We start from the raw sequence: 27,666 nt of genomic DNA, 5'->3' as shown, positions 1-27,666 counted from the left end.
GTAATTCGGGAATTGCTCTTGCTTACAGGCCCCTACTAAAATCGGTAGGGCTGTATCATGTATACTATTGAGTACGTACGCAATACCTTATGTGGATTAAGGTGAAACAAGATGAAGCACTAACTCAGAACCTAGAAAACCTGTGGGGACTGGACGAGCTGGGAAATAGTAGCTACTAAACGTCACGGACAGAAGGTCATCTAGACTAAGTCAGATACATGAAATAGCGGCTGCGAAGACGGAATGGTGGCAAGAGGACAGTCCCTTGGTGGGTTTCAAGTAGATAATCTGTATACAAAATCCCATCTAGAGTCTGCCATTTGGCATGCCTGTATTGTGCGGTCACTTGGGGAGATATCCAGACCGCTGGAAGGGGAAATGACATTGGGGCCATCCATGTTTCAGAACGGAGGATATCATGATCCTTTGAAGCTCGGAAGACCACATCATGCATCTCGATTGAACTAACAGCCGTTTTCAACTTCTCTGTTAAAGAGGGTGACTTGAATCGAAGGTAGAAGACTAGGTACTGCTGTTCTGTAATATCATGTCCTAGGTTGATTCATTGGCAAGAACTCTGATCACGCTAATCTGATGTGAATTTAGAGTTAACCAAGCCTGCAAACCTCGCGCCATCTCTTGGTCTGTCTTCTTCTGAAAAAGAGCAAGAATGCCACTTTTACTCTTTGGGGCTGCGACGTCCTATACCCGGAGGATGGACCCATGACCCCAGACAGAAATGAACCCACCGCAGCAGACTGTTGTTTGTGACCTTCTTGAAACGAATCCAAGCCGAGCTCCATCAAATTTTTGAGATCTTTGATTACTTGATGTATCGCTCTTTGCCCTCGGAACTAGCAAAGCTGGCCGCGTGGGTGCGGCTCAGTAGTGCGACATGCAACAAGTTTTCACCATTATATCGCTGAAAGATTATCGCCTACGCAACATCTATATTGGGCTGAATTGGAATACAACGATAGCCATTACACCCAATGTCCAAACGGCAACTTGGATGTAAGGTCGAGTAGCTTCAACGTCAGATGTGCCTGTGGTCCACTGGCACACCACATGGCTGGAGTACCCTGCTGCTTTTGCATGGGTTGTTGCATACTGCGCACGAAATAAATGGCTGTATACTGTCATGAGAGGCATGCCTTCTGCAGAGTGATTTTCTTGGGTATCTGTTATGACTGAAAATCGTCTCGCTCATGTCAGTCCCGTATGAGGCGAGTTTGACGCAAACAATGGTACCGAGTTCGAAGCTTACGACACAGCCTAATAACCCTGGGGTTGAAAGCAGCCTTAGCATTTATGCCAAGCGTATAAGGATACGTGTCTAAGGAATATGACCGATATGTTGGTTTAACGGCATCAAAGATGGACTGCCGTTTTAGGGTGCTCTTAGTTCTTACAGCTGCTGCTTGGCACTTTCTCAGAGGCTGGACAGGAGGAAACAGAGCAGGTGTCCCATATCTGACTGTCGTCCCTACCTCCGCTGCGATCTCGGATATTACCAGCTCAAAGCCAGAAAACAGATTGCATCAGCGGCTTCGGCAAGAAGCTGCAACAGTCCCCAGTTCAGAGGAAGAATGGGGAGCCCCAATGTCCTTCAAGAAGCTCCACTACATAGATAGTGCTGTCCGGGAAACAGTACATCTGACTCTGTGTTTCCGTATGCAGCCGACTGGGAAGTCATGTATCCATCTGGGATTACCTTGCCCATAGGCCACAACTGCCATGGGGTATGTGGGTTGCCGCGCCCACCTTGGATGTCCATAGGGACCAGGAGTTCTACCACGAAGGACAGTCATACCAGAGGAGCAGCATATGGGAAATGGCATGAGTCCGAGCAGGAAAAGGTATACCCAAGCGCGGGTATGCCCACGTAGAAGATCACTAGGGTAACAACTAAGTCGATATATCTACCTTTCGGCTCCAGACGTCATGTCATGCACGGTGAGCTTTTCTTTCTTTGGAAGATAAATTAAATTATTTCTTACTGACACGCCGTACTCATGAGCCCTGGTCGTCATCTGGTCTTCATCTGCTCAAACTAATCATCGCCTATATTGTGGTAACCATGATATTGAACATCTTAAAAAAAGACGCGAGAGGATAATTTGTGGCGGAAATATACATGTATTGTTGAGTGCCACTGTCTGAGTGTGTTTGAAAAAGGTTAACTAAAAGCCTGCTACAGTGCTATAAGGCTCGACTGGGGTGGCTTGAACTGCCTATTGACCTGGATTGAAGGTGATGATACTGATGGGGTCATTAGTCTTAGCGTATATTGATGCGCTGCTGAATCTACATATGCTGTGTTAGTTGGAAAGAATGTAGTTAGTTTACTACGGACAGTCTCTCCTATTCTCTATCAAGGTCTTCACGTACATTGATGACAGGCACCGAATGATATGAGATACAGAATTAATCCTTGGTATGCTAGACAAGTGCACAAAGAGAAACAAGCTGTGTAATCCCTGAAGCTCATATATATTTAAATTCACATCTAGCTCATTATTGTACAACAAGGATAGAATACTGCTTAATGGCACTGTTGAATATAGCTAGCTAGGAGTGAGCATAGTCATTACTTTCACTCACTTGACAGGGTTCTCACCTAATTACCTGCCTCGTACTGGAGTAAAGAGGCTGGTATAAAGCCAAAGCGCTTGCATATGATGCAGACTGTATATGAACTGACAATGTAGACTGTAAGAGTATGTGGTAGGAGATAGAGTACAGCTAGTAGGCTCAGTATAGCTTCTAAGATTGATATTTTTGGAGAAATAATAGAGTATCCCCTTCTGCAGAACAAGCCTGCAATAGAAGGGGCTTGCCAAGCGCGAAAAGGTCATGCCCTGCGTTATTTCTGTCAATTTAAGGGAAAGTGGAACTAAGCAAGTACGCCCTGGTCTGTTGTCATTTGCAGCCGTCTCAGTCACGGAACTCTCTGTTTCGGGTCATGTCTTTCTTGACGTCTTCAGCCCTATCTTGTCAGATTAAGGCTTGAGCAGATTCGGAATCCACGGAGAGGCTACGTTGACGGTAGATGCACACGGTCACAGAGCATTTCCTCGAGGTCAAAGCGTACTCCAGAAAGGAAAAAGACTACCTCAGCAGGTAATCACTGTGAGGTCATAGATTCCAGAGATGACATTCTGAGAAGCCCCCCGCTCTATGAAGTGAGAAATGGTTCATAGCACAGGCATGCTAGGCAAGGAAAGAGTAAAGCGATTCCGCACTGGGGCGCACTGCCTTGAGTGTGGATAAGGAGATGTCATGGACTGTCAGGCTGAGTTTATTGCGGTATCCGTCAAGGATCCGTGGTACAGTCGGGTTCTGCCAGGGTATCACTAATGCGACTGCCTGTCCTCTTACAGCACTTTCCCAGTTCTTGCATGGGGGTGGATGGTATGTCACACAAAGTCCCTTGCATGCTCCGGCTAAGAATCTAGACCAAGGTACTGGTAGAGGGCCGAATGGAATCTCCTACCAGTTGCGTCCTTGATTGCCAACAAGTTGCATCTCTAGGATGTCAATTGACCAGAGGCTAATTCAGCTTGCGCAGCCGATTGCATGTCAAGCAAACAATCAATCCTACATGGGCCCTTCTAGAAACAAGACGAGGTCAATTTCCGGTACTGCTACGACGTTCGCCACCTGGGCGAACTGACATGACATCGATTAATCAAGCATGATCAACCTCAGGGGCCAATTCGAAATCCTACACATGGACCCCGTAGAAAGTTTATTGACGGGAAGAAGTAAACCTACATCAAGATAAGTTAATGGGGCGGCGTCCATGTCAGTCCCATTCCACGGAAGTGGAACATTTTTACATGGTGGATTCCAGGAAAACCCCCTTGATCCAACCAGCTCGTTTGGAGGGGAGGAGACTGCGGGATTGAAGTCTACTGTGCTGATATACGGATCATAGAACTGTAAAACCAGGCTAGAGGCACAATGTCTCCGAGAAGACCAAAGTGTAAGCGTAGTCAGGCCTTTGGTATCCAGTATGCAGTTATCAGTGAGGCGGCAGGCAAGGCCGGCGAAAGTTCTAAGTCTAGTATTTGCACGACGGTGTAGATATACATATGCTTGCTGGGTGCTGCTTGTCGGCCTTTCAACCACATATCCACATAAAAATGTCTCGTACAGTGGAGTTGGGGTCGCAACCCACTGCGATGGCTGGCTGTCCTTCAGAGCAACAACGCCTGGTGTCAGAGACGAATCAGGTGCTTCAGTTAGCCACCCAATATAGCAAAGTTCAGAGGAGACCGGGCGGCAACTGGCGTGGACAAACCGGGATCAACAGCATCGCAACAACCGCAGAGCATATCTTCATGCACCAGGCTCTTGGCAGCAACTTGGATACAGACCGAGATGCTTTCATTTCATGGTTTTATTCTGTCCAGAACTCAGATGGCTCATGGGGCATCAGCCCCGGGGACCGTGGCGATCTTTCGGTTACGGTTGAGGCCTATCTTGCCTTGAGAATTCTAGGTGTCTCACGGAATGTGCATCAGATGCGCAGATCTCAATCCTTTATCCTTGCGGAAGGAAGCATAGCAAATGTTTGCTTTATCACCCGCATTCATCTTGCAATGTTCGGCCTATATCCTTGGAATGCGGTTCGAAGTCTGCCTCCGGAGTTGGTATTGCTGCCTCAATATATCCTCAGCAGTATATGCTGCTGGCCAGCTGTAGACCTTACAGTGCTGATCCCTCTCCTCATCCTCTGCCACCATCGCCCAATCTTTCCATTACCCATTCAGGACTGTGCAGCCAGCTCATATTTGCATGAATTGCAATGCAAACCACAAGAACCGCAAGAGAATGCCTTTTGCGCTTTCCCGCCTGGCACTTGCGGGGACACTGCACCGGCGTCAACCTCCACAGACTTGATTGTACATCTCCTAAACTTGCTAAAATACATCCTTCCGCTGCGACGCTATGCGCTTGATCGGAGTGTTGCGTTCATCCTTCAGACCGTGCGGGAAATGGGCGGCGTCGGGCCTCTGTCGCGGCCGCTGCACATGGCGATAGTTGCATTGGAGCTGGAGGGTTACTCGGTCTCATCTCGTTCTCTACGCACGACTCTGGACAATATCGGACACTTTGTGTATGAGGATGGGGGTGGAAAGCGGGTCTTGAGTGTGAATACAACCTTCCGCGACAGCAGTCGCATGATTACGGGGCTCCAAGATGCTGGCATCGCCGTGAATGCCCCATGGTTCAGGACGTCTGTACAATGGCTGCAGCGTTGTTTGCTTCCAGATGTTAACAGTGACACATCCAAGACTTTTGAGACTCGTGTCTGTCATGTGGATGATGTGGCATCAGCGATTCACGCGGTAATTCGACAGGATCCTCTCATGCTCCGCTCACACCTTGTCGCCAACGCTCTCCAATGGCTTCTGAAGCGACAGAATGCGGATGGTGGATGGACATCTCTAAGCAGCAGTCATTATCGAACTTCACCGGACAAGCTTGTGCGTCAGTCAACGCCAGACGTGACTGGGCATGTCCTCGAAACCTTCGGCCTGCTTCTGACTGTGAGTCGACGGGACACGAGAGTGGTTGCGCAAGGGATATTGGTCGATCAGGTCGCATCAGCTTCTCGAAGGGCAATACACTACCTGTCTGCCACTCAACAACCCTGCGGTGCCTGGTTTGGGTGCTGCACCAGGTATCACATCTACGCGACAAGCGCTGTCCTCCGCGCATTGGCCTATTTCATCGGGGTCAAAGAGCGCAACAGATGGACCGAGAGAGATGACAGTATCAACGACGACGTGTCTCAAGCGATCCACTGGCTTGAGAGCGCCCGCAATCGAGATGGAGGCTGGGGTGACATATGCTGGAGAGAGAAAGGTGGGCCGTCCACAGCGTCACAGACGGCCTTGGCGCTTCTGGCGTTACTCCCTTATCTGTCACCTATTGATAGCATCCTTCGAGATGGCGTGAAGTATTTGCTACGAACGCAGACCAAGGCCGTTGTTGGAGGGGCAATATGGACGGAGGATCAGCCAACGAGGGCTTGTTCGCCGGCCTGCACCCACAAGAGCTCCTCCTATAGCTCGCACTGTTTCGTCATGATGGCTATTGGCAGGTACGCGCAGTCACTGAGGGGTATGAAGATGCCGGGGAATGTACTATGCTGAGAATTATTATTCTATCTGATAGCCTGCATCAGATCAGTTTGTACGTATTCTGGCAATAAGTAATGCCAGGTATAACATAATAACGACACAGAAGATCAGTTCAGGCAAGGTGTCCGAGTGGTCCAAGGAGCACGGTTCAGGAACTGGACCTTAAAACTGAGTCATCAGTTTCCGTGTCTCGAAAGGGGCGTGGGTTCGAATCCCACCCTTGTCATTCATCTTCTATCTTTTTGCCCATCTAGCACCCACTCCTATGGACCTTGGCAGTAAAAGTGATTCCAGAATGACCTGGACGGTGGTTAGAGGGTTAATGATGGGGCCTGGTTTTACTTCAGGCAGTGTAGCAGAGGATTCCTCGATGTTGACCACGAGCAGCGAGGTAAGTCTTCCTGGTTCAGTCAAATGAGTGGCCATTATAACAGTACCCTGGAACATCAATATTCTGGCAGATATACTCTTTTAATTCAATGGCCACTCCAACACTTTCAGCCAGACTTGCTGGTTGCCTTCCCACTCCTCGGACTTCCCAGATCGTTTTAAGGACAACCGTCGATGCGGATGGCTCACACAGGATTGCCAGATGGTCCGGCGACCAGGGAATTACCCGTAACCTTCACCAGCTTCCAGCTTTTGCCCCTTCATTTTGGTCCTATCTCTGATCCAGCCTTTCTCTGCTGCTGGTCCCTGCCCTCAGCCTGTCGGATATGCCAGAGAAGGATCCCGTAGCAACTGTCAATCAGAAAGGCGATGACTGAACTCCACCATGCCAACGGACTGTGCCATATAACATGCCCGTGGCGAAACCGCAAAGTAAAATACAGTACACCAAGATTAGTGCCCAAAAAGCGACTGAGCCTGTCAACCAGTAAGAGACTAATGAGTTACGAACCTAGTTGCGAGATCACTTGTGTTCCCTGACATACCAAATGAAAAAGGATGCCCCCCGGCTGCTTCCCCGGACAATCAGTTGGCACAGGGAACAAGCACCCAGAAGTAATTGGCAGAGACAACCGCCCCAGGCTGATCCATCATCGGCCCCAAATTGGGCGACTAACGCCAAATGTGCCGTCATCCAACCCAGAATAGTAACCGCGAGTATCGAGAGAATATTCTGCTGGACTAGCGGCGCATGTTTCCACTCATTAGGCATGAACCTTATAGTTGCGAACACCACCATGACACTTCCCGCCATCCAGCTTCCAAAGACATACTGCAGAATTGGGGCCTCCGTCGGGGGGTAAAGCACAGAGAAAACGAACTCAAAGGCGATATCGCAGCAAAGTGGCATCAATGGCATGCTGTAGGAACGGTCCTGAAACGATTTGCGGACCATTCCAGCGTAAGTAGCAAGCCAGCATAGACACATGCTGACGCTCGTTGCAGTGAGTGCAGTAGGGTTCTCGAGATAGTCCAGAGCCGCCTGCAGCCCCTCGATCAAGCCCATCTTGGCAACGGTAGTGTCAGGAGGATCTGTCACTGCAGGCTTCTTCAGACTAGAAATGCACCGATTTGGGTAGTTGAAGTCTTGAGTAGACTATATGTGAGGTGGTCCTCGTTTTTCAAAAAGCTCGCTGGGTATGGTCGGGCCCTAGCAAACGAACAGAAATCATCGGCTGGAAGGGACTCAGGGTGTAGATATGATGACGAGCTTATTGAATGACAATCTAGGTTTTACCGTTATGCCTGAATTCGTGTCTGGACACATTTTCGTGAGATGGCATGGTTAACATACTGCGACAGCGTGGATACAACTGTAGGATCCTCTTCAGTGTTACATCATTGGTTATCTGGCTGCAACGGGTCGAAGACTGTCCACAAGGCTGTCCAAGTACTTGATTTGGTCCGTCCTGTGCAGATTCTGGGACTGAAGATGATCCCTTGGTTCGCTAGAGTAGTATTGTGCCGCATCAGCATTCCGTTCTAGCCAATCAGTCTTTCAAGTAACTTATCTGCTGCAGGTCTACTCAAACTGCCAGCATTCAAATTTCTTAAGCAATCCTTAAATTAGTGATTACTAATATTTGATGGTTTTACCGAATCCTACAAAGCTCCAGGGCAGGAAACCGCACCTCTCTTGAGCTCAGTTGGTTCGCTCCGAGTTCAGCTTGCGATCGACTAGCATAATATGCTTCAGGTGCTGGATGATGTTGCTCGGCAGATATTAATTACTGTTTGCTAAATGAAGCATTAACGGCAAGTAATAGCCTTAAATGCCCTCGATGCTGATGGTTGTCTGCCTTGCTACAGTTGCTTGCAAATCTATCTGGCTTGATGCATGATCCTCTTCAAGGTGCCACTGCACAAATTGCTTGACTGTGGAATTTCGCCATAGTCCTGCCCAGTGACCTGATGTGTTGGTTCCTGGCCTGGGATTTCCACACAACAATTACCCCTGCCAAGGCACAATGCATGAGATCCCGATAGATCCCATTTCGCGGACTTCCGTGGGCAGGCGAGGGTTATACCATCCATATGTGCCGGTTCCTATCACCAGTGTAGATGTGTAGTCCTCTGCCCGTGGTGCACTGATATAGTCCACTACTCATTACACCTGATTAGGCTCTGACTTCCTTGCAACTGGCTTCAGGTAGACTTTAAGTGGAGGCTTCTGCCAGAGGGTGAAATTTCTCTGCTGGATCCAGTCACGACAGTCAGGATCAATCTTCATGTCAAAGTGAAAAATGACAAGGGCGAGGATCAAACGCATTTCCGCGTACGCAAGGCTAAATATGGTCAATCAGCTTCCCCGATACAACATGTAGGTCGACTTACTTCCGTCCAAGGCAGTTTCGTGGGCCAACACTGAATGGCTGCAGCGCATCTCGTCGATCATTCGCAAACTTAGGATCACCCAGGAACCGCTCAGGGTGGAAATCGTTAGGCTCAGCGAAGTATTGCTCGCGGTGGTAGAGCGCCCACTGGGGGATAGCCACATATGTCTGTAGATGTAGTTAATGATATCGCTCATTAATCATCAAGATATCAATGTCTTCGGACCTGTTCCGGAATATACTGTCCCAGAATCTGAGCTCCTCCCTTGGGAACGACACGCGGCAGACCGTTCGCCACTGGTGGATAGATGCGCAAAGCTTCATTCAAACAAGCCAGCATGTATGACAGTTGGCTGACACTGACAAAGTTGATGTCTTTCTCGCTGTTAAAAGTTGAGCGCACCTCATCAACTAACTGCCGATAGGCCACCGCATTCTGGAGCAGTAGATAGATAACTCCGCTGAGGAGGGATGCAGTCGTCTCTGAACCTGCGAGGATGAGGACTTGAGCATTACCAATAAGCTCTTCAGTGCTCAGGTGCTGTAAGTTTGTCAGTGGACGGCCGTTAGTGCCAATGCGATTCCTGAATCAAAGCGCCAAATTACTAACTAATTCGTCTTTCTTCTTGAGCAATCCTTCCATCAGATCCCCCCGACTTGCAGTGACAGCCATGCGTCGCCGCATTTTGGCTTCTGTCTGCTGTTGTTGTTGCTTGATATCTCCTTGCAGATTCTTCGGGACCGTGTCTAGGGCAATTCGTTTCAACCATGGAAAGAACGAGAGAGCTTGCACAATTGTTAAGGGGCGAAGGGATTCAAAAATACTCTTGATCCACCCATCATACTTCGAAGACCCCAAGCATTCAAAAGGCTCCCCGAAGACCAGGTCACCAATTATATCAAACGTAGTGTAGTTGAACCAGTCTGAGATGACAACGGGCTGACCGTCATTGCTCTTTTCCAGCAATCTTTGCAGCAGGAGGTCTACATAACCCCGGATGATCGGCTCCTGGTCTCGCATAGATTTCTCTGAGAATCCAGGCGCCATTTGTCGCCGCAGCCGGCTGTGCTGCTCGTGGCTTTCGTCCACAATGCATCGTGGGCTCTGTTCTAAAGGCCGGTAGAACCATGGCGCTTTATCCATCTCCCTCCCAGTCTTCTTGTGGATGTCCGACCAGGCATCTGGGTGGGCGAAAAAGAGCTCATCAGGGGCGACTCGTACAATATCTCCGTAGCGTTGATGCATTTCGAGTGCGTCCAAGGTAAGCGTCCCTCCGATCAACCGATAGACATATGCCAGCCGCGACGCCCTGTGCAATAGTGGGCCGGGGAAGCGACTTAAGGGATGGAGGAACACGTTATAGACGGCTTGGGTGATTACATAGCAGACCACCTATCCCTTGTCAGAACCTACACCCATCAACAGCCAGAAATGAGGAAATTGCAGTTTGTACCAGGGAAATGCCCACGGTAATTCCTCCCCTTCCACACAGGTACCCATATAACTCATGCATATTTATCTTTAATCAGTGCTCGGCGAGAATTTTGAAACTCAACGCTTATCCCAAGCAAACAGCAAGATTCGAGGATTCTATATCATGTATCAAAAAGTTGAGGGTGGTGCAGCTGATACCGTTGTTGCGTCATAATCCAGCGCCCTTCAAAGTATTACATGGATACTTAGGATGGCATAATAGACCGGACTGCAAACAACCCGATCTCGCAATTTCCAGGTCTCTTCCCCGGTGCCGCCTCTCCAGCATATGTGCTAATGAGCACTCCTAGCCAGTTTAAGATTTGCAGAATTATTGAGAGCACCCGGATATCAGGCCGTGTGGCATGAGCAAATCACCTCCCCTCCAAGTGCGAGAATCCATTACACAGCCGAAACTCATGGGATGCATGTAAAGGGTAGCCTTCCAGCTAATTAAACTACTTGTGCGTCTTGAGTCTATCACAATCACTGTTCGCTCTGTGTTGCTATTGCTTGACTTGGCTCCCGAGTATGGTATACGTCATCTATCTTGGTGTCACTAGTGGTGGCGCGCAGGTGCAATCTTGGTCAATATACAGTTTTGCTATTAGACCTATGGTTTGATTCTGCTGACCAAGTGTATGATCAGGACTTAGGCTTGAATCCGGCCAAAGGAGCCGATCGCTTTGGCCAATAAATTTACGGTTCAGTAATTCGGCATAGTGAACCTCTGAGCTCGCACTGAAGGCACAGACAAAGGGTAGCACGACAGGGATCGGAGATTTAGGCGACAGTTCCACTGCCGAATGCACAAGGAAGCCTTAAAAATACCTGCTAAGTCAGCTGTGCCTTCAGTGTGTTCAATCAATGTCCTTATTGATCCTCCAAATTCCACACTCCAGAAACGTGGGTAGATGCAGCTGCCAACTTCCAGAAGGCGTTAAAAGGCACTGTGGCTTGGGTGTCAGAAAGGGCAGTGAAACACCTTTCTACCCACATCCATAGTCTAGAGGCTAAAGACTTGGCTGTCCATAGATGTGTTCTGGTTCTGCCTCAGTGGGTCAGCTTCCAAGAAGAAAGAACAAGTTCTTGACTCATCAAGTGGGGAAAGATGCTCAAGGCAGTATTTATTGACTCGTGGCAGCACTAATATCTCGTAATCTTCTCGTCGCCATCTGGCTCCTTGTGTCTCATCATATTTCTCTCTTCTGGAACAGCGAATATGTCGACGACAACGGTTGAGCTTGCGCCACCAGGACAACAAGAGTCACAGCGCTCAGTCCACACATTTGGTCCGACTGGTGACGATGCCATTGTTCAAGCAAAGCAAAAATGGAATGACCCTCCCATTAACAAATGGCGCGTGTTAGCTACATTCGCCAGTTTCGCCGTCGTAGGAGCCAGCGACGGTGTCTACGGAGTGAGCTCTCCTTGTATAGACAGACCCATGGTACAAACTAATGATTTCTCTCCCAGGCACTCGTCCCATATGTATGCACAGAATTGAACTAATTCTCATCACCGAGAAACTAACACCATGTAGCTTCGCGAAGACTATAAACTGTCGACCACTGTGGTCTCCTTAATCTTCGTGACCCCATTTGCCGGATACGCAATTGCCACTCTTGTCGTCAACAAGATTCATATGACGCTTGGACAACGAGGGATTGCGATCATTGGTCCGCTATGCCACATCGCTCCGTTCGTGATCATGGCCATCCACCCGCCCTGGCCGGTAATGTTGGCCGTCTACGTGATCGTTGGCTTGGGCAATGGCCTCATTGACGCTGCATGGAACTCCTGGGTCGCCGATATGGCCAATGCAAACACCATGACGGGGCTCCTCGGGGCGTTTTATGGTGTGGGGTACGTCAAACATGTGCGATGACCGTTACAGCAATACTGACGGTCGACCCAGGGCAACACTGAGCCCAACAATCGCGACGCAGATGATCAAGTCGGGCCTGCACTGGAACTATTTCTACTACACTCTTCTTGGGGGCTCCGTTCTGGAACTGTTGACCAGCGTGGCTACATTCTGGCAAGAAAATGCAGTTAGCTACAGAGCCAAAAACCGCAGGAGCCCCGATAGCAGCGGTGGGAGCCGAACCACGGAGGCAATGAAAAGTCCCATTACCTGGCTGATCGCCAGCTGGCTGTTTGTGTACATGGGTGTCGAGGGTGCGTTGTCTGACCTTCTCTGGAGCAAATGACCTGATTGCTAAGTCTGACAGTGTCGGTGGGTGGCTGGGTTGTCGATTTCATGATTCAGGAACGTAACGGAAAGCCATTCGAATCGGGTCTGGTTCCAACTGGCTTTTGGGCTGGCGTCACTGTCGGGCGTCTGGTTCTGGGCTTCGTGAACGACTGGTTGGGCATGTATCCCCTCTACGCAGCCCTAGCGATTGAATGCTGACTAGAATGAAGGAGAGCGGACTGCCATCACTATATACCTTGCTATTTCAATTGCCCTGGAACTTGTCTTTTGGCTGGTCCCAAAGTTTGTCGTCTCTGCCGTTGCTGTCTCGATGCTCGGTTTCTTTACCGGCCCTCTCTTTCCTGCGGCAGTTGTAGTGGCGGCCAAGCTGCTTCCGAAGCATCTGCATACCCCGGGCATTGGGCTCGCGTCATCATTGGCAGGCGGTGGTGCCGCAATGTAAGTTTGCGTCCTTGGTGACGATGCTTATGAGATCCGTTTGAGTATCACGCTAACCTGTGTATTCCCATTGGGCGTAGACTGCCCTTTGCTGCTGGTGCGATATCCGGGGCGCGCGGTGTGCAAAGCCTGCAACCGTTCATTCTCTCATTGTTGGTCCTCATGATCATTATCTGGGTGCTACTTCCTCGGAATAAGGATCGTTCACACAGCGCTTGAGGCTGTATACAAGTATTATATAAGATGCATGGAGAGCATGTATGATGAAAGGGAAGGCATTGAACCACGTATTATAGGGGACTAACAAAAAGGGAGAGAAAAAGCTTTATTTCAAACAATAGAGCAGAAGCAAATGTCAACATGGCGGTAACGAAAGGTTAATTAGGAACCACGGCCTCTTCTAATTCAATCCAATCTACCTAGACTGTGGAATCATCTAGTCCTGTTGATATGGAACTGTAAAAATCTTCAGCATATGGTCTGCGCCAATCCACCCCCTTGAAGCCTCCTCGCTTGCGTCCCTCACCATAACAGGAAATGCTCCAGGCCCGACACATCACAGCTCTTACCGTAGTCGGTTGACCACGCGTGAAAGTCTGCAACCGGCTCCGCTGCGGTCGTTCTACTCGCACATAGATGTCGAGGTTCTCTGTCGATGTTGGCTTCCTTCGAAAAGAGAAGGATTGGAATGATGTTGGAAAGAATCATGAAGAGCAAGTCTCGTGTCACAGAAGGAAATGCAACTGGCCATACTTGAGTATTTCTCGTGACAGCAAAGAGGCTGGCCGAGAAGGAATACTACTACTGCTAGTAGGGAACAGAAGGCTCTCAGCAGCTACGCAGCGAGGAGGAATGGAAGAATCATGAATGTTTCAATGTCTTTAATAGTTGATGCTCAGCATTCACCGTTTCTAACCCTTTCTATCTTACCATCGATCAAACGGCCATGGTCCCGAGTCAGCCCTTCCTTCGAGACTCTGTACGTGTGGACGACGAAGATAGGACGACCGACACTTCGTTATATTGCAGATTGCACATATGATACACGCCTTCCATGCTCTCTATACTCGCTTTTCTCCATCATCAAGGCAGCCTGAATTGTCCACGGTATTCCCGCCGTGAGCAAGGTACCCGTAGGACGACAGGCCCGAATAGAATCGCGTGCCCAAAGGAACTGGAAGTGAGTGAAAGCCGTCTAACCATCGTTTCGTTTCACGACGGTGTATACCCAACTTGTTAATAAGAATACAGTATCTCTTTATACGGAACCTGGATCACTGTAGACTACATCATAAGGTTAGCTGTAGAAGTGGCACTATTTAAAAACATGTAGCCACCCGTGACTCTTACTTCAAACGAATTGTCGAGGTTAATTAGAAATCCTAATTGACCTTACAGGAGTCGAGTGAGTTGGGAGGCGAATGGACAGGTCATCATTGTAGCCCTTGTAGTCACGTCTGCAATATAACTTTAAGAGCCGAATACGCTGAGATTTTAATCAGCGGTTTTTCATACAAAGGCACCAAATACGACGAGATGCCCGAGTCACCAGGTACAAGGGGCCCAGAAGCGTCTCCCAGGAGTACGACATGATTGGCATGGAAGACACTCGAAGATTGAACCGGAAGCAGCATGCAGAACAAACGGTCCTATTCAATAAGTTAAGGTCTATCAACCAGCCCTTCAACTTTTCGACTGTCAAAATGTGGACGTTCTGGTTGGCGGGAAAAAGTGAGGTTACATACCTATATCCATAACGTGGTTTGCCAGCAATGTAACGCAACCCTTCCGGCCTGAGCAACCGGGACAGCGCTCCACTAGGTCCTCCTCAACATTTCTTGGCCATGAATTTGGCTAAGACTACGAGAGACTATCGGAAAACAGAAAGATAGTGCCATCGAGGCAGGTAGCGTTGCTCTGTCATCGGATTCTGTCCATAAGGAAGCCGCCAAGGAGCGACAGCCAGTAACTGTAATATCCAACAGGCTTCAGGTTGATTGACACCACTGATATCAGTACCAAAAATGCAAGCGCAATAGTCCATCTTGGAAAGAACGTTTCTTCCCTTTTTTGCGGTGTCCAGCCGGGACCTGAGCGGGTGGGTAATGGGATGAAGTCCAGCGCTGTAGCTCCCTCGAAAATCCTCAGTACTCTCTTCGCGGGTTTGTCTCCCGCGTATGGAATGAAATACCGCAAGAGTAGCCTATACACCAGATTTGCTCGAGTCTGCAAGCGCGCGGTGGTCCACGACACGTTGTAGATCTTGGATATGCGTTTAACTTGGATGTTGCTGAATTCGGACAAGGCTTGCTCGATCTCGTCGTCAGATAGCTTGCGTCCTGGATTTTTAACCTTCAGAGCATCGTGTAGTTTGTTGGTCAGGGCAGCAGCGTCTTCAATAGCACAGTTGGCCCCTTGTCCGAGATTCGGTGTCATCTAAAGCAGAAGATTGTCAGACCCGAGGGGAGTCACACCCACTTCCGTCAGCAACATACATACCTTGTGCATGCTATCGCCAATGCAGACAATGCGGCCGCAACTCCAATTTCGAAATATAGTTTCTTCCAGTGCCGTCATGTCGACAGTCTGGCGACTCTGCCACACCTGCTCGAATTTGATGTCCTTCCATATGTTTTTATCCGTCAATCGCTCACCCCAGGCTGCAGCGTCTTTGACTGAGAACCGCGGCGCACTACCGTATTGATATTTTTTGTCCAATCGGACAATGATGAACCAGGACAATCGTCCATTGACTCCGGGGACGAGGATGAATGCTGTTCCGTTGTCTACTCTGGAATGCAGGTGTCGCTCGTCCAATCCTGGAACCGTAGGAGAGGCACCGAAAATGCAGGCATACTCGATACTCATCCCTATCAGCCATGATCACAGTCAGCCCGTCTGAGTCGCCGATCTGATCCGGATAAGAATCCGTACCTTTCATCTCGCTTTCACTGATCAGACCAGGCCGTCGCATTTTTGCTGCGCGCCACATCTGAGTTCGAACACGGCTGTGGACTCCGTCGGCACCCACGACCAGGTCACCCTCGTAGGTGCTTCCATCGGCAGTGTACACCAGCACACGGCTATCCTGTTCGTCAACCCCTACGACACTTTTGCCCACGTAGATGTCGGGTTTTTTGGGAAACAGCTGATACAGAACTTGGAGTAATTGTTGACGGTCCAGACACGCCATTGGGAACCCGAAGCTGCAGAGACCAGGGGCTGATCAGACAGACGGACGACACCAAGGCAAAGCGAGATTTGGCAACCTACAGCTCATTCATAGTCTTGGGATACGGATCGCTGAAATGGAATCCATCTGGGAAATACATATTCAAGACGTGCTTTGGCTTCACCAGCTTCTCAACCGCGTCGTAGACCTCCAGTTGTTCCAGGATGCGGGCCCCGTTTGGCAGGATGGCAACAGATGCTCCTTCTTGGGGAGCAATTTGGGGCCGCTTTTCGAGGACAATGCAGGGAATCTCTGCCCTGTGCAGGCAGTGAGCGAGAGTAAGGCCGGCAATTGATCCCCCGACAATTATGACCTTGAAAGGGGGATCCATTCTCGGGAGTCCGATGGGGCTAGTATGGGTTTATCGGGACAGATATTCCCATGAGATCTCATGGAAAGCTTCGAAAAACAAACAGTTAACGAATAGTCTTTGAAAAAGACAAGCCGAACCAACTTCGTATAGCAACTTTGTACACAGTATAAAGTGGACCTTGCCTCAGTCGATTTGCATGCGCAATAATGACGTTAATTACCAAAGGGGGCCATTCTGAGACTCGAGCCCGAGGACTCGGGATTTATACATGTTGGCGCGTCTAACTTGGGAGAAACAACACCAGATGTTGCGGTTTGAGTCGTCAGTGCTGTTCTCGCCTGGGAATTGAGGCTGGACTGGCCCCGTAGTGACTGTCATGGATATCTCCGCAAAACATATGATTGCAGTGGTGCAATCGCCTCACTACAGAAGAATGATGTCTCACTGGCCAGATGACCCACAATAGCTTTGTACTCAGCCGTTCTGAGCGATCCAAACCTGTCCTGGGATCACCCGTATCCCGCGGCCCGCTGCAACTCGTCCCAATCCGGCAGCGCAATAGCAGGACAATGACTGTCTTCGAGATGGCCTGTATATCTGAACGGATTAGAGATATACAGTCATTACTGAGCTATTAAACACTAATTAGAGACCTATGTTGATTACACCGTGAAGATCCTCAAGCTTGTGGAATGCGACATGGTTACATCGGCAGCTGTCAGATGCCCGGACCCATGGTAGAACCCATGAACACTGGACTCGAAGTGATTCTGGCTCTTTGCCCTACCTTTGAGTAAGTTCTAGACCGCTGTCATACGCGCCACTGTCCCACTGCCCTAGAAGGATGTGACCCATCTGTTGGTTCCGCGGGTCCCTTACCCGGATGCTTCCACCCGGCCAGTCAAGAGAATGATATCTTCATCACCTCTGTAATGGCAGGACTTGCAACCTCAGAGAGGTCTGGTAGCGAGCCCCACGTAAAGGGAGTCTGCGTCACTCATCATTACTGCTACAATTGAAGCAATTTAGCATGGATCTTGCAAGTATACTCCATGTCTGGACCCTGACCGAGACGGATGACGAGTCGACAAGTTGTCCAGCATCCGGAAAAGCTATGGCACCATCTATAATGACCAGGTCCAAGGGCGCGATACTAATAGAGCTTAAGGCTTTTAACTTTTCGCTCCCATGCCGGATTCGTCAGGTCCACAGTTATGGTCCATCCATTGATCACAGCACCGCAAGAAGTCGCTATGGGTTAGCTGTTACCGCTCAAGTAGCATATGTAGTGGACCATCCCGTCTCGACATAGAACGCGGACTGTCGTCAGCTTGGTCAATTCTCTTCCTCGATGCCAATTGACCCTCGCGATGTTGCAGACAGAGGCCATCACAACAGAAGGGCTACGAGTTCGCAGCTTGTCTCCCGATGATCCCTTGCTCCCCAGAATCAAGCAAGCGATCAAGCTCTCCGGCCAGCACAGTAGAGGAGAGATGCACTCGGACGGACACTGGTGCGGCGAAGTGAAAACAAACGCAACGACCAGCGCAGAGCATGTCCTTCTCTGCCAGGCGCTAGGCATCAACCTCGACGCGGACCGAGAAGCATTCATCTCCTGGTTCCGCTGCACACAGGGAGCAGACGGGGGTTGGAGTACCGCTCCCGACCAGGCGGGGGATATCTCGGTGACCGTAGAGGCGTATCTGGCTTTGAAGATCCTGGGACTCTCGGAGGATGACGCGGCAATGCGCCGTGCACGAGACTTTGCAATTGCCGCTGGTGGTGTTGCTAAGGTCCGCATCTTTACCCGCATATACCTCGCCCTGTTCGGCTTATTTCCTTGGGCTGCTGTACCGGAATTACCGCCTGAGTTGATTCTGCTGCCTTCAAGGGTACCAGTCAGTATCTATCACTGGTCAGCTTGGGCGCGGGCTACTGTGGTGCCCCTTCTGATCATCTCCCACCATCGCCCGATCTATGCTCTTCCAGGTGGCGGCAAGGGAACCTCTAGCGATTACTTGGACGAGCTGTGGTGCGACCCGCAAAATAAAATGATACCATACAATCACGACGAACCGACGGCCTGGAGATCCGACCCGTTTGCGTCGATCTTCACCTTGGCTGACTCGATCCTGCACCGCTTGGACGGTTTGCGATCCTTCAATCCCTTTCGCCGCTTTGCTCTTCAGAAGTGCGTCGACTGGATTCTGGAGCACCAGGAGGACATGGGAGACATCGGAGACATTATGCCGCCGCTGCACGGAGCTATGCTTGCCCTGAGACTGGAAGGCTATCCGCTGCATTCAGGCCCTATCCACCGCGGGCTTGAGGCCATTGAACGCTTCGCATACCGTGACAAACAGGGAAAACGAATCCAAACAACTGTGTCCGCGTTCTGGGACACCAGCTTAATGCTGATTGCCCTCGGCGACGCAGGCATGGCCTCTAAGCCCTGGCTCACAAGGTCGTTGGGCTGGCTACAGCAACATCAGAGATTAGGCAACTACGGGGACTGGAAGGTAAACAACCATGGACTCAAGGCGGGTGGGTTCAGCTTCGGGTATTTCAACACCTGGTACCCTGATGTGGACGACACAGCATCCGCAGTTCTGGCAATGATTCGGCAAGACGAGCGGCTGGTTCACTCCGCCTCCGTTTTGGATGCGCTGAATTGGCTTCTGGGAATGCAGAATACGGACGGGGGCTGGGGTGCCTTTGACCGGGATAATGATAAGCATTTTCTGAACAAGATTCCGTTCAGTGACATGGACGCATTGTGCGATCCCTCCACTCCGGATGTGACCGGCCACGTCCTGGAGGCTTTTGGCCTTTTTCTTGCACTCAGTAAAGCAGATGCCCTTGCTGATCGCGTTGTGGCAGCTTCTCGAAGAGCGATACGCTATTTGTCAGACACACATGTATTATCTCGGGGCTGGTACGGGCGATGGGGCTGCAACTACATTTACGGAACAAGTGCGGTCCTCTGCGCATTGGCGTACTTTGGCTCGGAGAACGACGCGTTGTCAGGAGTCAGGGTTATGAAGGATGCAATCAATCAAGCAATACGATGGCTGGAGACTGTTCAGAACCCCGACGGTGGCTGGGGAGAGACCGTCGATTCTTATAAAGATCCTTCGCGAGCTGGGTCTGGTCCATCAACGGCATCCCAGACTGCCTGGGCGATCATGGCACTTCTGCCATACTTGCCACCGTCCACAGAGGTGATTCAACGGGGAATGGAGTATCTTTTGCGGACGCAGACGAAGACTGCTTCTCAGGGAGCTACATGGCACGAGAAAGCATATACCGCCACTGGATTCCCGAAGTATTTCTACATGGGATATTCACTCTACGCCCATTACTTTCCCATGATGGCCCTCGGCCGGTATGCTTATCCATGTCCCGCGTGGCACGAGAATTGGCGGCTGAAGAGAGACTGAATGGATCTAGCTATAACGTACGGAGTAGCACCTGTCGTTTGTCATCTAGAGTCTTTCTTGAACTTCTCTAGATCAAGTACATCTGATCAAAGGGATCCATACAGACTCAATAATACTGACTAGACCTCCCGAACGTTATATATGCAGGGCAGATCAATATGTTCCAATTGCAAGTCGACAATGGGGGATCAGATTGAAGACCCCTCTTTAATAGAACATGCTACGGTCAAGAAACAAGCACTGCTTTAATGGGGCTGGAGATATATCCCAGGTGTGTTGGAATCGTCCAACCAGGCAGCTAATGAACATACTATGGGTTTAGTTGGCGCAACATCCGAGACAGAGCTTGTGCCGTTGGATTGAACTGGCCAGTGCCCCTCATATCTTGTTAGTTAGTATGTGCAGAGCGCATCCTGGTCTGACTCGTAATCCCCTGCCGAGGGAATTACCCAGTTCATCATCCTGCATATGCTTTCCTGTGGATCGAGGAATGATCCACACTATGGCCAGTGCCAATTACTGACCTTTTGCTAATGAATTGTGGCATTCACATAGCGCCGAGCGGGTCATATTGGACGGCCTGTATCTGAGAGGCACATGCCATCCGCAATTTTGAAGATGGGGCATTGCATACACTACGGATAATGTTTTATACAAGGTTTCTCGATGCTCTTCCACTTCCCTAGCTTCCGGTGAAAAGAGGAAAGCTGGAGGAGCCAAAAACGTTCCCATATTGCCATTTCTAGCGAAAGACAAATGGGGTATACGACCATAAGAAGCCAGCCCTCGTGCGGTAGCATTAGACGAAGAAGGGGAGATTTTCAAGAAGACGGATTCTAAATCAACTTCCGCCAGGTGGGTTGGTTCAATGCGGTTGTAATCTCCACCCAAGTCATTCTGGCAACAGGCGTGATTCCCATGCATCTACATCGCTGTCCTCAGTTATCTGTTGGACCTGGAGCACAGTCCGTAAAATCTAGTCATTCTCTTAGTGCTCGATCTTGCAGCTGTACCCTGAGGAAGTGACTCCATACCCACAGCTTGCGTCTCGAGTTAGAGTCCAGCCTTCATTATCATCCATTGCTGGAGATATACCCGTCAATACTTTAGTGCGACCCTGCGTTGATATGTACCGCTACATTGTCCGTTGTGTGTCACCACTCCGTCTCGTGTAGACATGATCTTGATAAGCTATTGAAATGAGTACATCGAGGAAGAGTAACGGGAAACGCTTTCAACCTTGGCCTGTTGCAAGTTCATGCTTAGCTGAGAACCAACTTCTTCCTTGACTCTCTTACTGAGCGGCACTCGGATACTGTACTAAAATAGGCTCTTCATAAATATCAGGTTTGCTCTCATGGCTGACAGTCGCCACCTTTACTTGACATCAAGACCTGAAAACCGAGACCTGAAAACCGAAGAGTTCGTACAGATACACCGGGCACAACCTTTATTCCACGAGTGACTTATGTACGCCAATATCCTTTGTATACATGACATTCACTTGCAATCAACCAAATGCGATCAATGGTACAGAGGACAATATCTACAAAACCTCTGCCATGACCACAATGCGACGAGAACGGCACTGTTAGATTATCAGCTGACTGAAGTTCTATTTCTGTTTGAGACAGTGAGTCTCGGAAACAATAGGAGGAAGTCCAGGCAAGTTCCCCAGAGAGATAGAAAGAATGACAAGCTTGAAGCTGAAAAGGGGACTGTCGATCTCGCACGAGATGGTGAAATTCAGAGGGTTTATTCCTCGGCCTCATATGCCGCCTCCTCGGCATACGGTTGCTCCTCTCCGTCGGAGATACTGGCCTCCTGGTATTGTTGATATTCGGACATCAAATCATTCATGTTACTTTCCGCCTCGGTGAATTCCATCTCGTCCATTCCCTCGCCGGTATACCAGTGCAAGAAGGCTTTGCGGCGGAACATGGCCGTGAACTGGGTCGCCACGCGCTGGAAGAGCTCCTGGACGGATGTGGAATTGCCCACAAAAGTGGCCGACATTTTCAGGCCCTTGGGAGGCACCGAGCAGAGGGCGGTCTGAACATTATTTGGGATCCACTCCACAAAGTAGCCGGAGTTCTTGGTATGGATACTGAGCATTTGATCATCGACTTCTTTCATGGAGATCTTGCCGCGGCTGAAACTGATCAGTTTTTCTGGGACGCCGCGGAGAAAAGGACCCAAAAAAAAAAAAAAAAAAAAAAAAAAAAAAAAAAAAAACTTACAAAAGAGCCGAGCAGGTCAGAAAGCGGCCGTTTTGAAAGTTGCACGCCGTCATCATATTCCTGGAATCAAACATCTGCTGCGTGAGTTCCGGGACACTCATTGCGCGGAAGGACTGGGCTCCTCGACTGGTCAATGGCGCGAAGCCCACCATGAAGAAATGCAGCCGGGGAAAGGGAACCATATTAACCGCCAGCTTCCGCAGGTCGGAATTCAGCTGTCCGGGGAACCGAAAGCTGGCTGTGATGCCGGACATGACCGTCGAAACGAGATGGTTGAGATCGCCGTACGACGGGGACGACAGCTTCAGCGTCCGCGTACAGATATCATAGAGCGCCTGGGCTGGTTAGCTTGTCATTTCGACTTGGAAGGATCAGGACGGATACCTCGTTGTCGATGCAAAAGGTCTCATCTGCGTGCTCGACCAACTGGTGGACCGACAGCGTCGCATTGTACGGCTCCACCACGGTATCCGAGACCTTGGGGGATGGCAGGACCGAGAATGTGGCCATCATCCGATCAGGGAACTCCTCCCGGATCTTGGAGATGAGAAGCGTGCCCATGCCCGCGCCCGTTCCGCCGCCCAGAGAATGGGTGATCTGGAATCCTTGCAGATAGTCACAGCTCTCCGCCTCACGGCGAACAACGTCAATGACCTGATCCACCAGCTCGGCGCCTTCCGTGTAATGACCCTTTGCCCAATTGTTGCCGGCGCTGGACTGCCCGAACACAAAATTATCAGGTCGGAAAAGGGCTCCGTGGGGGCCGGAGCGAATCGCGTCCATGGTTCCCGGTTCCAAGTCGACGAGGACCGCTCGAGGGACGTATTTCGAGTTGCCGACCTCGTTGAAATAGACATTCATCCGCTCCAGCTGCTGGTCGGACGAGGCATTGCACCTGTGGTAGGGTCAGACAGAATGGAAGCGACAGTGACCGGATCACTGACAGGCCGGACTCATCGAGGCCGTGTTCGCTGGAGATGGTTTGCCTGGGCCGTGTCAGCGGGACGCACGATAGAACCCGGGACAGTTATGCTGGATTACCAAAAGGCAGCACCAACTTGGTTACCCTGCGAAGAAGTATCATTGCTTAGCAGTACTTCAACCTCTCATTGGGAACGGGAATGAACGCACGCATTGGCCGGTTTGAAGATGAACCTTTACTCAGCATAACCGAGATCAGCGGTCAGCGATCTCGACGGCAGGCCGTTCCAAAGACAGCGAGTGGACTCACAATTTCACGCATATTGGTGGGCAGCTCGGAGTATCAAATCTGAGAATGAATGAATGCGAGTAGGGTATAGGAGACGAGGTAGGATGAGGAGAACAGGAGCTGTTGGGAGTTGGGAGGTCAGGCTTCAATAAAAGACCGACTAGTGACTCCCACGCCGCTAGTACGATACAGATTACAGACAGACTTCGCTGGACTATGTATGGACAGGGATAGGACATTTGATCTCATGTCATGCCTGCATTACGGCGTCTTGACCCAGCCTGCCATTCGCCGAAAACCATCCATTGCAGACGAGCCCGGACGATCCTCCAGGAGACTGGACAAAAGACGCGGACAGCGCACAGTGCCTAACCTACGCTAACTCGGTATAATGGACTGTGTCATGGATAAACGCCAATGGTGTAAGTCGGACTTGGTGAGGGCTTAAAAGTATTCCTATCATATTCATCCACTATCTCAATAATTCGGTAGGGGTACCAATCCACCTTGCTGGATAGTGAGTTGGTGATGGGTTTATCAGTGGTTTCCTCAGCTGTCGTAGTATTTTGATTGTGTATTATAAATTTCCATAGTATAATACCGCTAGCCAGGCTAAGAGGGCAGACAGGTGGATAGTGAATGATTACTCTGTACAGTTCATCTTAGATCACGCAGCCCGACGTCTGCCGAACCACGGTGAAGGCAGGCAACTAAGCTATTCTAAAGTCTTCTGTGGCCTACATCCTTTTACTTTAATACAGCAACTCCGACAAGCCGTCGACCAGCAACGGCATAGAGCTCTCGCGCCTACTCGCCCGAGTTCGGATTACCAGATCCACCCAGACGCGACGGCCGACGATTTACAGAGGAGTGGAAAGACGTGGCTCCCGGCTATTTAAGCCAAGCCACGGTCGGACGGCTCAATCGGATCGCTCAGAGAACAGAGGCACACTGGAGCAGCCATTCGTTACAAATGGGGATTCAGGCAATTTTCCCGAGACGGAAACAACTGTTGAGTTCCCAGGTCATCCTGGTACTTCGTTCAGAAGCAAACCCATCAATCTCTATTCTCGAATTCTTCGAACGCTAAAGCATTGTCGAGAGTAACGTTCCAGGGTTGTTGACGAGTCTTATAACCTTCTATCCAGCGAACTCGTCGAAGAGCCTTCAATTCGTATCAATGGCATGTATGCAGACGGCCTGGATGTAGCCCTGTGCGGTCGGTGTCGTGTCAATCTCGAGACCAGCCCGGTCCAAGAGCTCACAGGCCGGACCAGGTGGTCGTCTCCTGAATCTCCAGCACGCCTTCCAGCAGGATGTTTTGGCTGCTCGACCCGACCAAGACTCTATACCGCCCTTTTTCGCACGTCCAGACGTGTGCTTCCTGGTCCCAAAACGCAGTGGTGAATCGATCAAATGGGATGCTCACCCGGCGCGTCTCATCGGGCTGCAAAGCCACCTTTGGAAATCCTTTGAGCTCCTTGATGGGACGTGCGATTGACGACGTTGTTGGATCGGCCGCGATATACAGCTGGACTACTTCCGCTCCGGCCACGTCTCCCGAGTTTCGAACATTCAGTGTAGCGGACGCGGTGTCGACCGTCAAATCGGAGTACGCAAAGGAGGTGTACGACAAACCGTGCCTGAGGGACGAAGCGAGTCAGCAGGGAGTTCGACCGAAAACAACATGGATGGACGGGAGCGGACCGTACCCGAATGGATAGAGCACAGCTCGTCGGACTTTTTCGTAGTAATTTGTAACCCACGTAAATGCCCTCGCCATAAGTGACTTGCCCGCGCTCGCTTCCGAAATTGAGATATGTCGGAGTGTCTTCGATTCGTCGCGGAAACGAAAGCGGGAGTTTTCCACTGGGATTGACCACACCGAACAATACATCAGCAATGCCATTGCCGAGCTCGTTCCCCCCGAACCATGCGTGGAGATGCGTCTTCACAAGGTCGGCCCACGGAAGCATGCTGAACGGCGTGCCGCTCTGGGTTAGGAGAATGGCGTCCGGCGCCACGTCCAGGACAGCGGTGACCAGGGAGGCAACGGCCGGAGGAAGATCCATGTGGGACCGATCGAATCCCTCTGATTCATGGTCTCGCGTCAGCCCAACCCCCAGGATCGTGATGTCGGCACGCTTCGCGGCCTCAACGGCCCGGGCGATCGCCCGCTCCGGATCGACAACCTGAACCATTCCCAGGCGACCGGCGCCGCCGCCGAAATTCACCACTCCAGGTTTGACGAGCTTGGAGGAAGGCCCACTCGCGAATTGCACCTTGATCTGGTACGACTGACCCTGAACAAGATCCACCGTGGCCGTTTCCTCCAGGGTGCCTTTGCCGAAGAAGAACGTGCCACCTCGTTGCACAGTCGTGTTGTCGATGATAAGCTGGTCGTTGAGAAAGAGACTGGCAGACCCATAGACAGCCAGGCCGAATTGGAAAGGACCAGTGGCGGGAGCAATCAGCTCGGCTTCAATGTCTGCGTAGAAGAGCCGGTCCAACTCCGGGTTGGAGAAGCCCATCAGCTGCTACGAGGACTCCTGGATGATGGTCTCCTCCACCACGCGCCGTTCTTGGACGGAGGGCGGGTCTCGGTAGAAGCGCATTCGCAGCCCAGGCTGGCCTTCCGGCGTGCGCACCTCTGACGCCTCCAGCTCCGGGATGAAGGCATACGAGGTAGCGCCCGTCTCGTAAAGAACCTCGACGCCCGGCGGGAGCTGGCTCGTGATTCCCTGGTACGGCGAGGTGCTGTAGTAGGGTTGAAGCGACGCCGAACCTCCTCCGCAGAACGCCGCAGTCTTCATGTTTGGCCCTATCAGGGCGACACTCGTCAACGTCTGCGGGTTGAGCGGCAACAGCCCGGACTCGTTCTTCAGAAGGACAATGCTATCGGCAGCAAGTTTGCGGTTCAGCCTGCGATCCTCGGGAAAGTCTCGTGTGCTCTCAACGGCCGAAACCTCGGCCTTTCTGGCTCGCTGAACGAATTCGAGCACGGTCCTGGCGCGCTCGTCCAGCGTCGCGCGGGAGACTTTGCGGCTCGAAATCGCAAGCTCCAGTAACGGTCCTCGAAGCCTAGTGGTGCCCGGCATCTCCAAGCCAAGGCCGGCATTGAGAGCCTCGGCGGTCGAGTACGTTCCAAACCTGTCAAGGCCAAGTCAGCAGCTGACCTCCCAGAAGCGGACGTGGTTATGCCGACGCACCAGTCGCTCATGATGAGACCCTTCCAGCCCCATTCCCTGCGCAACAGACCGTCCAACATCTCCTTGCTCTCCGAAAGATGCTGTCCGTTGACTTTGTTGTAGCATGTCATGACGGCGCCCGGCGCGGAATCGGCGATAGCGATCTGAAAGGGCAACAAATGAACCTCGCGCAAAGCTCGCTCGCTCATGACGGCATTGACGCTAATTCTCTCATGCTCCTGGTCGTTTGCGGCGAAATGCTTGATTGTGGATATCACGCCGGTGGACTGGGCACCTCGGATGTACGCGGCGGCAAGTTTACCGGTGGCATATGGGTCCTCCGCGAAAGACTCAAACCCTCTGCCCCCAAGGGGCGACCGTTGGATACACACTGTGGGTACTAGCCAGCAGTGAGCACCTTTGGCTAGGCACTCTTGGCCGATGAGCACCCCAGCATCGTAAAGCAAAGACTGATCCCACGTGGCGGCGAGGCCGGTGCCACAAGGAAGACAGGCGGCGCGGACGCCGTCGAAGAACTTGGTTCCTCGAACGCCGTTGGGACCATCGCTGACTCTGACCGAGGGAACGTTGAACCGTGGTAGGGGAGCTGTATGCCAAAAGTCATAGCCTATTTCAAGGGGGTTGGGAATTTCCGTTAGCAGAGACTCAAAACCCAGGCACGTCACTTTGTCTCACCAGCAAGAAGGGAAACCTTCTCAAGTAACGAGGCGTTCTTGAGAATGTAATCAATATCGAAATCCTCCCTACGAGGACATATCTCTCCCATATTGGCAACGGTTTCCAAGCACGAGACGGGCTAAAATGACCGCACCAGGGGAGCCTGTGTGTCCGTCAGAAATGGTTGATGCTATAATACTTATAACCACCTCCGGCCCGAGCCGAGATATGCTGAGGATAGTGAGCCATGGTTTCTGTCGGCAAGGGGTCAGTGAGTTGGGGCTCAGGGGTATTGGT

The 27,666-nt window shown here is 50.9% G+C and overlaps 8 protein-coding genes and 1 non-coding gene across 9 annotated transcripts; 5 read left to right on the top strand and 4 right to left on the bottom strand.

Annotated features, from left to right (window-relative positions):
* Positions 1-1,377: 1,377 nt before the first annotated feature.
* AFUA_7G00310 (uncharacterized protein) lies at positions 1,378-1,725 on the top strand (the record flags this gene model as incomplete). The annotated part of the gene is made up of 1 exon (XM_741805.1): positions 1,378-1,725. The coding sequence occupies one exon, from the start codon at positions 1,378-1,380 to the stop codon at positions 1,723-1,725; it is 348 nt and encodes a 115-aa protein (XP_746898.1).
* Positions 1,726-4,097: 2,372 nt separating this feature from the next.
* Positions 4,098-7,408, top strand: AFUA_7G00300 (putative squalene-hopene-cyclase; the record flags this gene model as incomplete). Its single annotated transcript, XM_741806.1, has 3 exons — positions 4,098-6,115; positions 6,336-6,546; positions 7,187-7,408. The coding sequence occupies 3 exons, from the start codon at positions 4,098-4,100 to the stop codon at positions 7,406-7,408; spliced, it is 2,451 nt and encodes an 816-aa protein (XP_746899.1).
* tL(CAG)4 lies at positions 6,271-6,381 on the top strand. Its single transcript has 2 exons — positions 6,271-6,308; positions 6,338-6,381. It is a non-coding gene (tRNA).
* A 917-nt stretch (positions 7,409-8,325) lies between the features above and the next one.
* Positions 8,326-10,290, bottom strand: AFUA_7G00290 (cytochrome P450). Its single transcript, XM_741807.2, has 4 exons — positions 9,549-10,290; positions 9,165-9,479; positions 8,940-9,106; positions 8,326-8,890 (listed from the first exon to the last, which is right to left on the bottom strand). Exons 1-4 carry the CDS (start codon positions 10,182-10,184, stop codon positions 8,713-8,715), a joined length of 1,296 nt encoding a protein of 431 aa, XP_746900.1. The 5' UTR covers positions 10,185-10,290; the 3' UTR covers positions 8,326-8,712.
* A 1,292-nt stretch (positions 10,291-11,582) lies between these two features.
* On the top strand, positions 11,583-14,252 carry AFUA_7G00280 (MFS transporter). Its single transcript, XM_077805135.1, has 7 exons — positions 11,583-11,832; positions 11,889-11,903; positions 11,956-12,278; positions 12,331-12,593; positions 12,647-12,787; positions 12,840-13,068; positions 13,149-14,252. The coding sequence occupies exons 1-7, from the start codon at positions 11,635-11,637 to the stop codon at positions 13,285-13,287; spliced, it is 1,308 nt and encodes a 435-aa protein (XP_077661265.1). The 5' UTR covers positions 11,583-11,634; the 3' UTR covers positions 13,288-14,252.
* A 647-nt stretch (positions 14,253-14,899) lies between these two features.
* AFUA_7G00270 (putative FAD binding monooxygenase) lies at positions 14,900-16,863 on the bottom strand. Its single transcript, XM_741809.2, has 5 exons — positions 16,755-16,863; positions 16,342-16,699; positions 16,003-16,274; positions 15,568-15,938; positions 14,900-15,504 (listed from the first exon to the last, which is right to left on the bottom strand). Exons 2-5 carry the CDS (start codon positions 16,629-16,631, stop codon positions 14,989-14,991), a joined length of 1,449 nt encoding a protein of 482 aa, XP_746902.1. The 5' UTR covers positions 16,632-16,699; positions 16,755-16,863; the 3' UTR covers positions 14,900-14,988.
* Positions 16,864-17,765: 902 nt separating this feature from the next.
* On the top strand, positions 17,766-21,227 carry AFUA_7G00260 (terpene cyclase/mutase family protein). Its single transcript, XM_741810.2, has one exon. The coding sequence runs from the start codon at positions 17,984-17,986 to the stop codon at positions 20,051-20,053; it is 2,070 nt and encodes a 689-aa protein (XP_746903.1). The 5' UTR covers positions 17,766-17,983; the 3' UTR covers positions 20,054-21,227.
* A 38-nt stretch (positions 21,228-21,265) lies between these two features.
* tub2 (tubulin beta chain) lies at positions 21,266-23,774 on the bottom strand. The gene is made up of 7 exons (XM_741811.2): positions 23,525-23,774; positions 23,425-23,448; positions 23,335-23,360; positions 23,238-23,279; positions 22,678-23,188; positions 22,294-22,628; positions 21,266-22,205 (listed from the first exon to the last, which is right to left on the bottom strand). The coding sequence occupies exons 1-7, from the start codon at positions 23,534-23,536 to the stop codon at positions 21,809-21,811; spliced, it is 1,347 nt and encodes a 448-aa protein (XP_746904.1). The 5' UTR covers positions 23,537-23,774; the 3' UTR covers positions 21,266-21,808.
* Positions 23,775-24,426: 652 nt separating this feature from the next.
* Positions 24,427-27,537, bottom strand: exg14 (glycoside hydrolase family 3 protein). The gene is made up of 5 exons (XM_741812.2): positions 27,388-27,537; positions 26,713-27,319; positions 26,074-26,653; positions 25,216-26,037; positions 24,427-25,146 (listed from the first exon to the last, which is right to left on the bottom strand). Exons 1-5 carry the CDS (start codon positions 27,476-27,478, stop codon positions 24,943-24,945), a joined length of 2,304 nt encoding a protein of 767 aa, XP_746905.1. The 5' UTR covers positions 27,479-27,537; the 3' UTR covers positions 24,427-24,942.
* Positions 27,538-27,666: the final 129 nt, after the last annotated feature.

The sequence above is a fragment of the Aspergillus fumigatus genome, chromosome 7 (assembly GCF_000002655.1).
Source record: "Aspergillus fumigatus Af293 chromosome 7, whole genome shotgun sequence".
Classification (NCBI taxonomy): Eukaryota; Fungi; Ascomycota; class Eurotiomycetes; order Eurotiales; family Aspergillaceae; genus Aspergillus; species Aspergillus fumigatus.
Note: the sequence above shows the minus strand (reverse complement) of the source record. Positions and strands in the feature narration are given on the sequence as shown.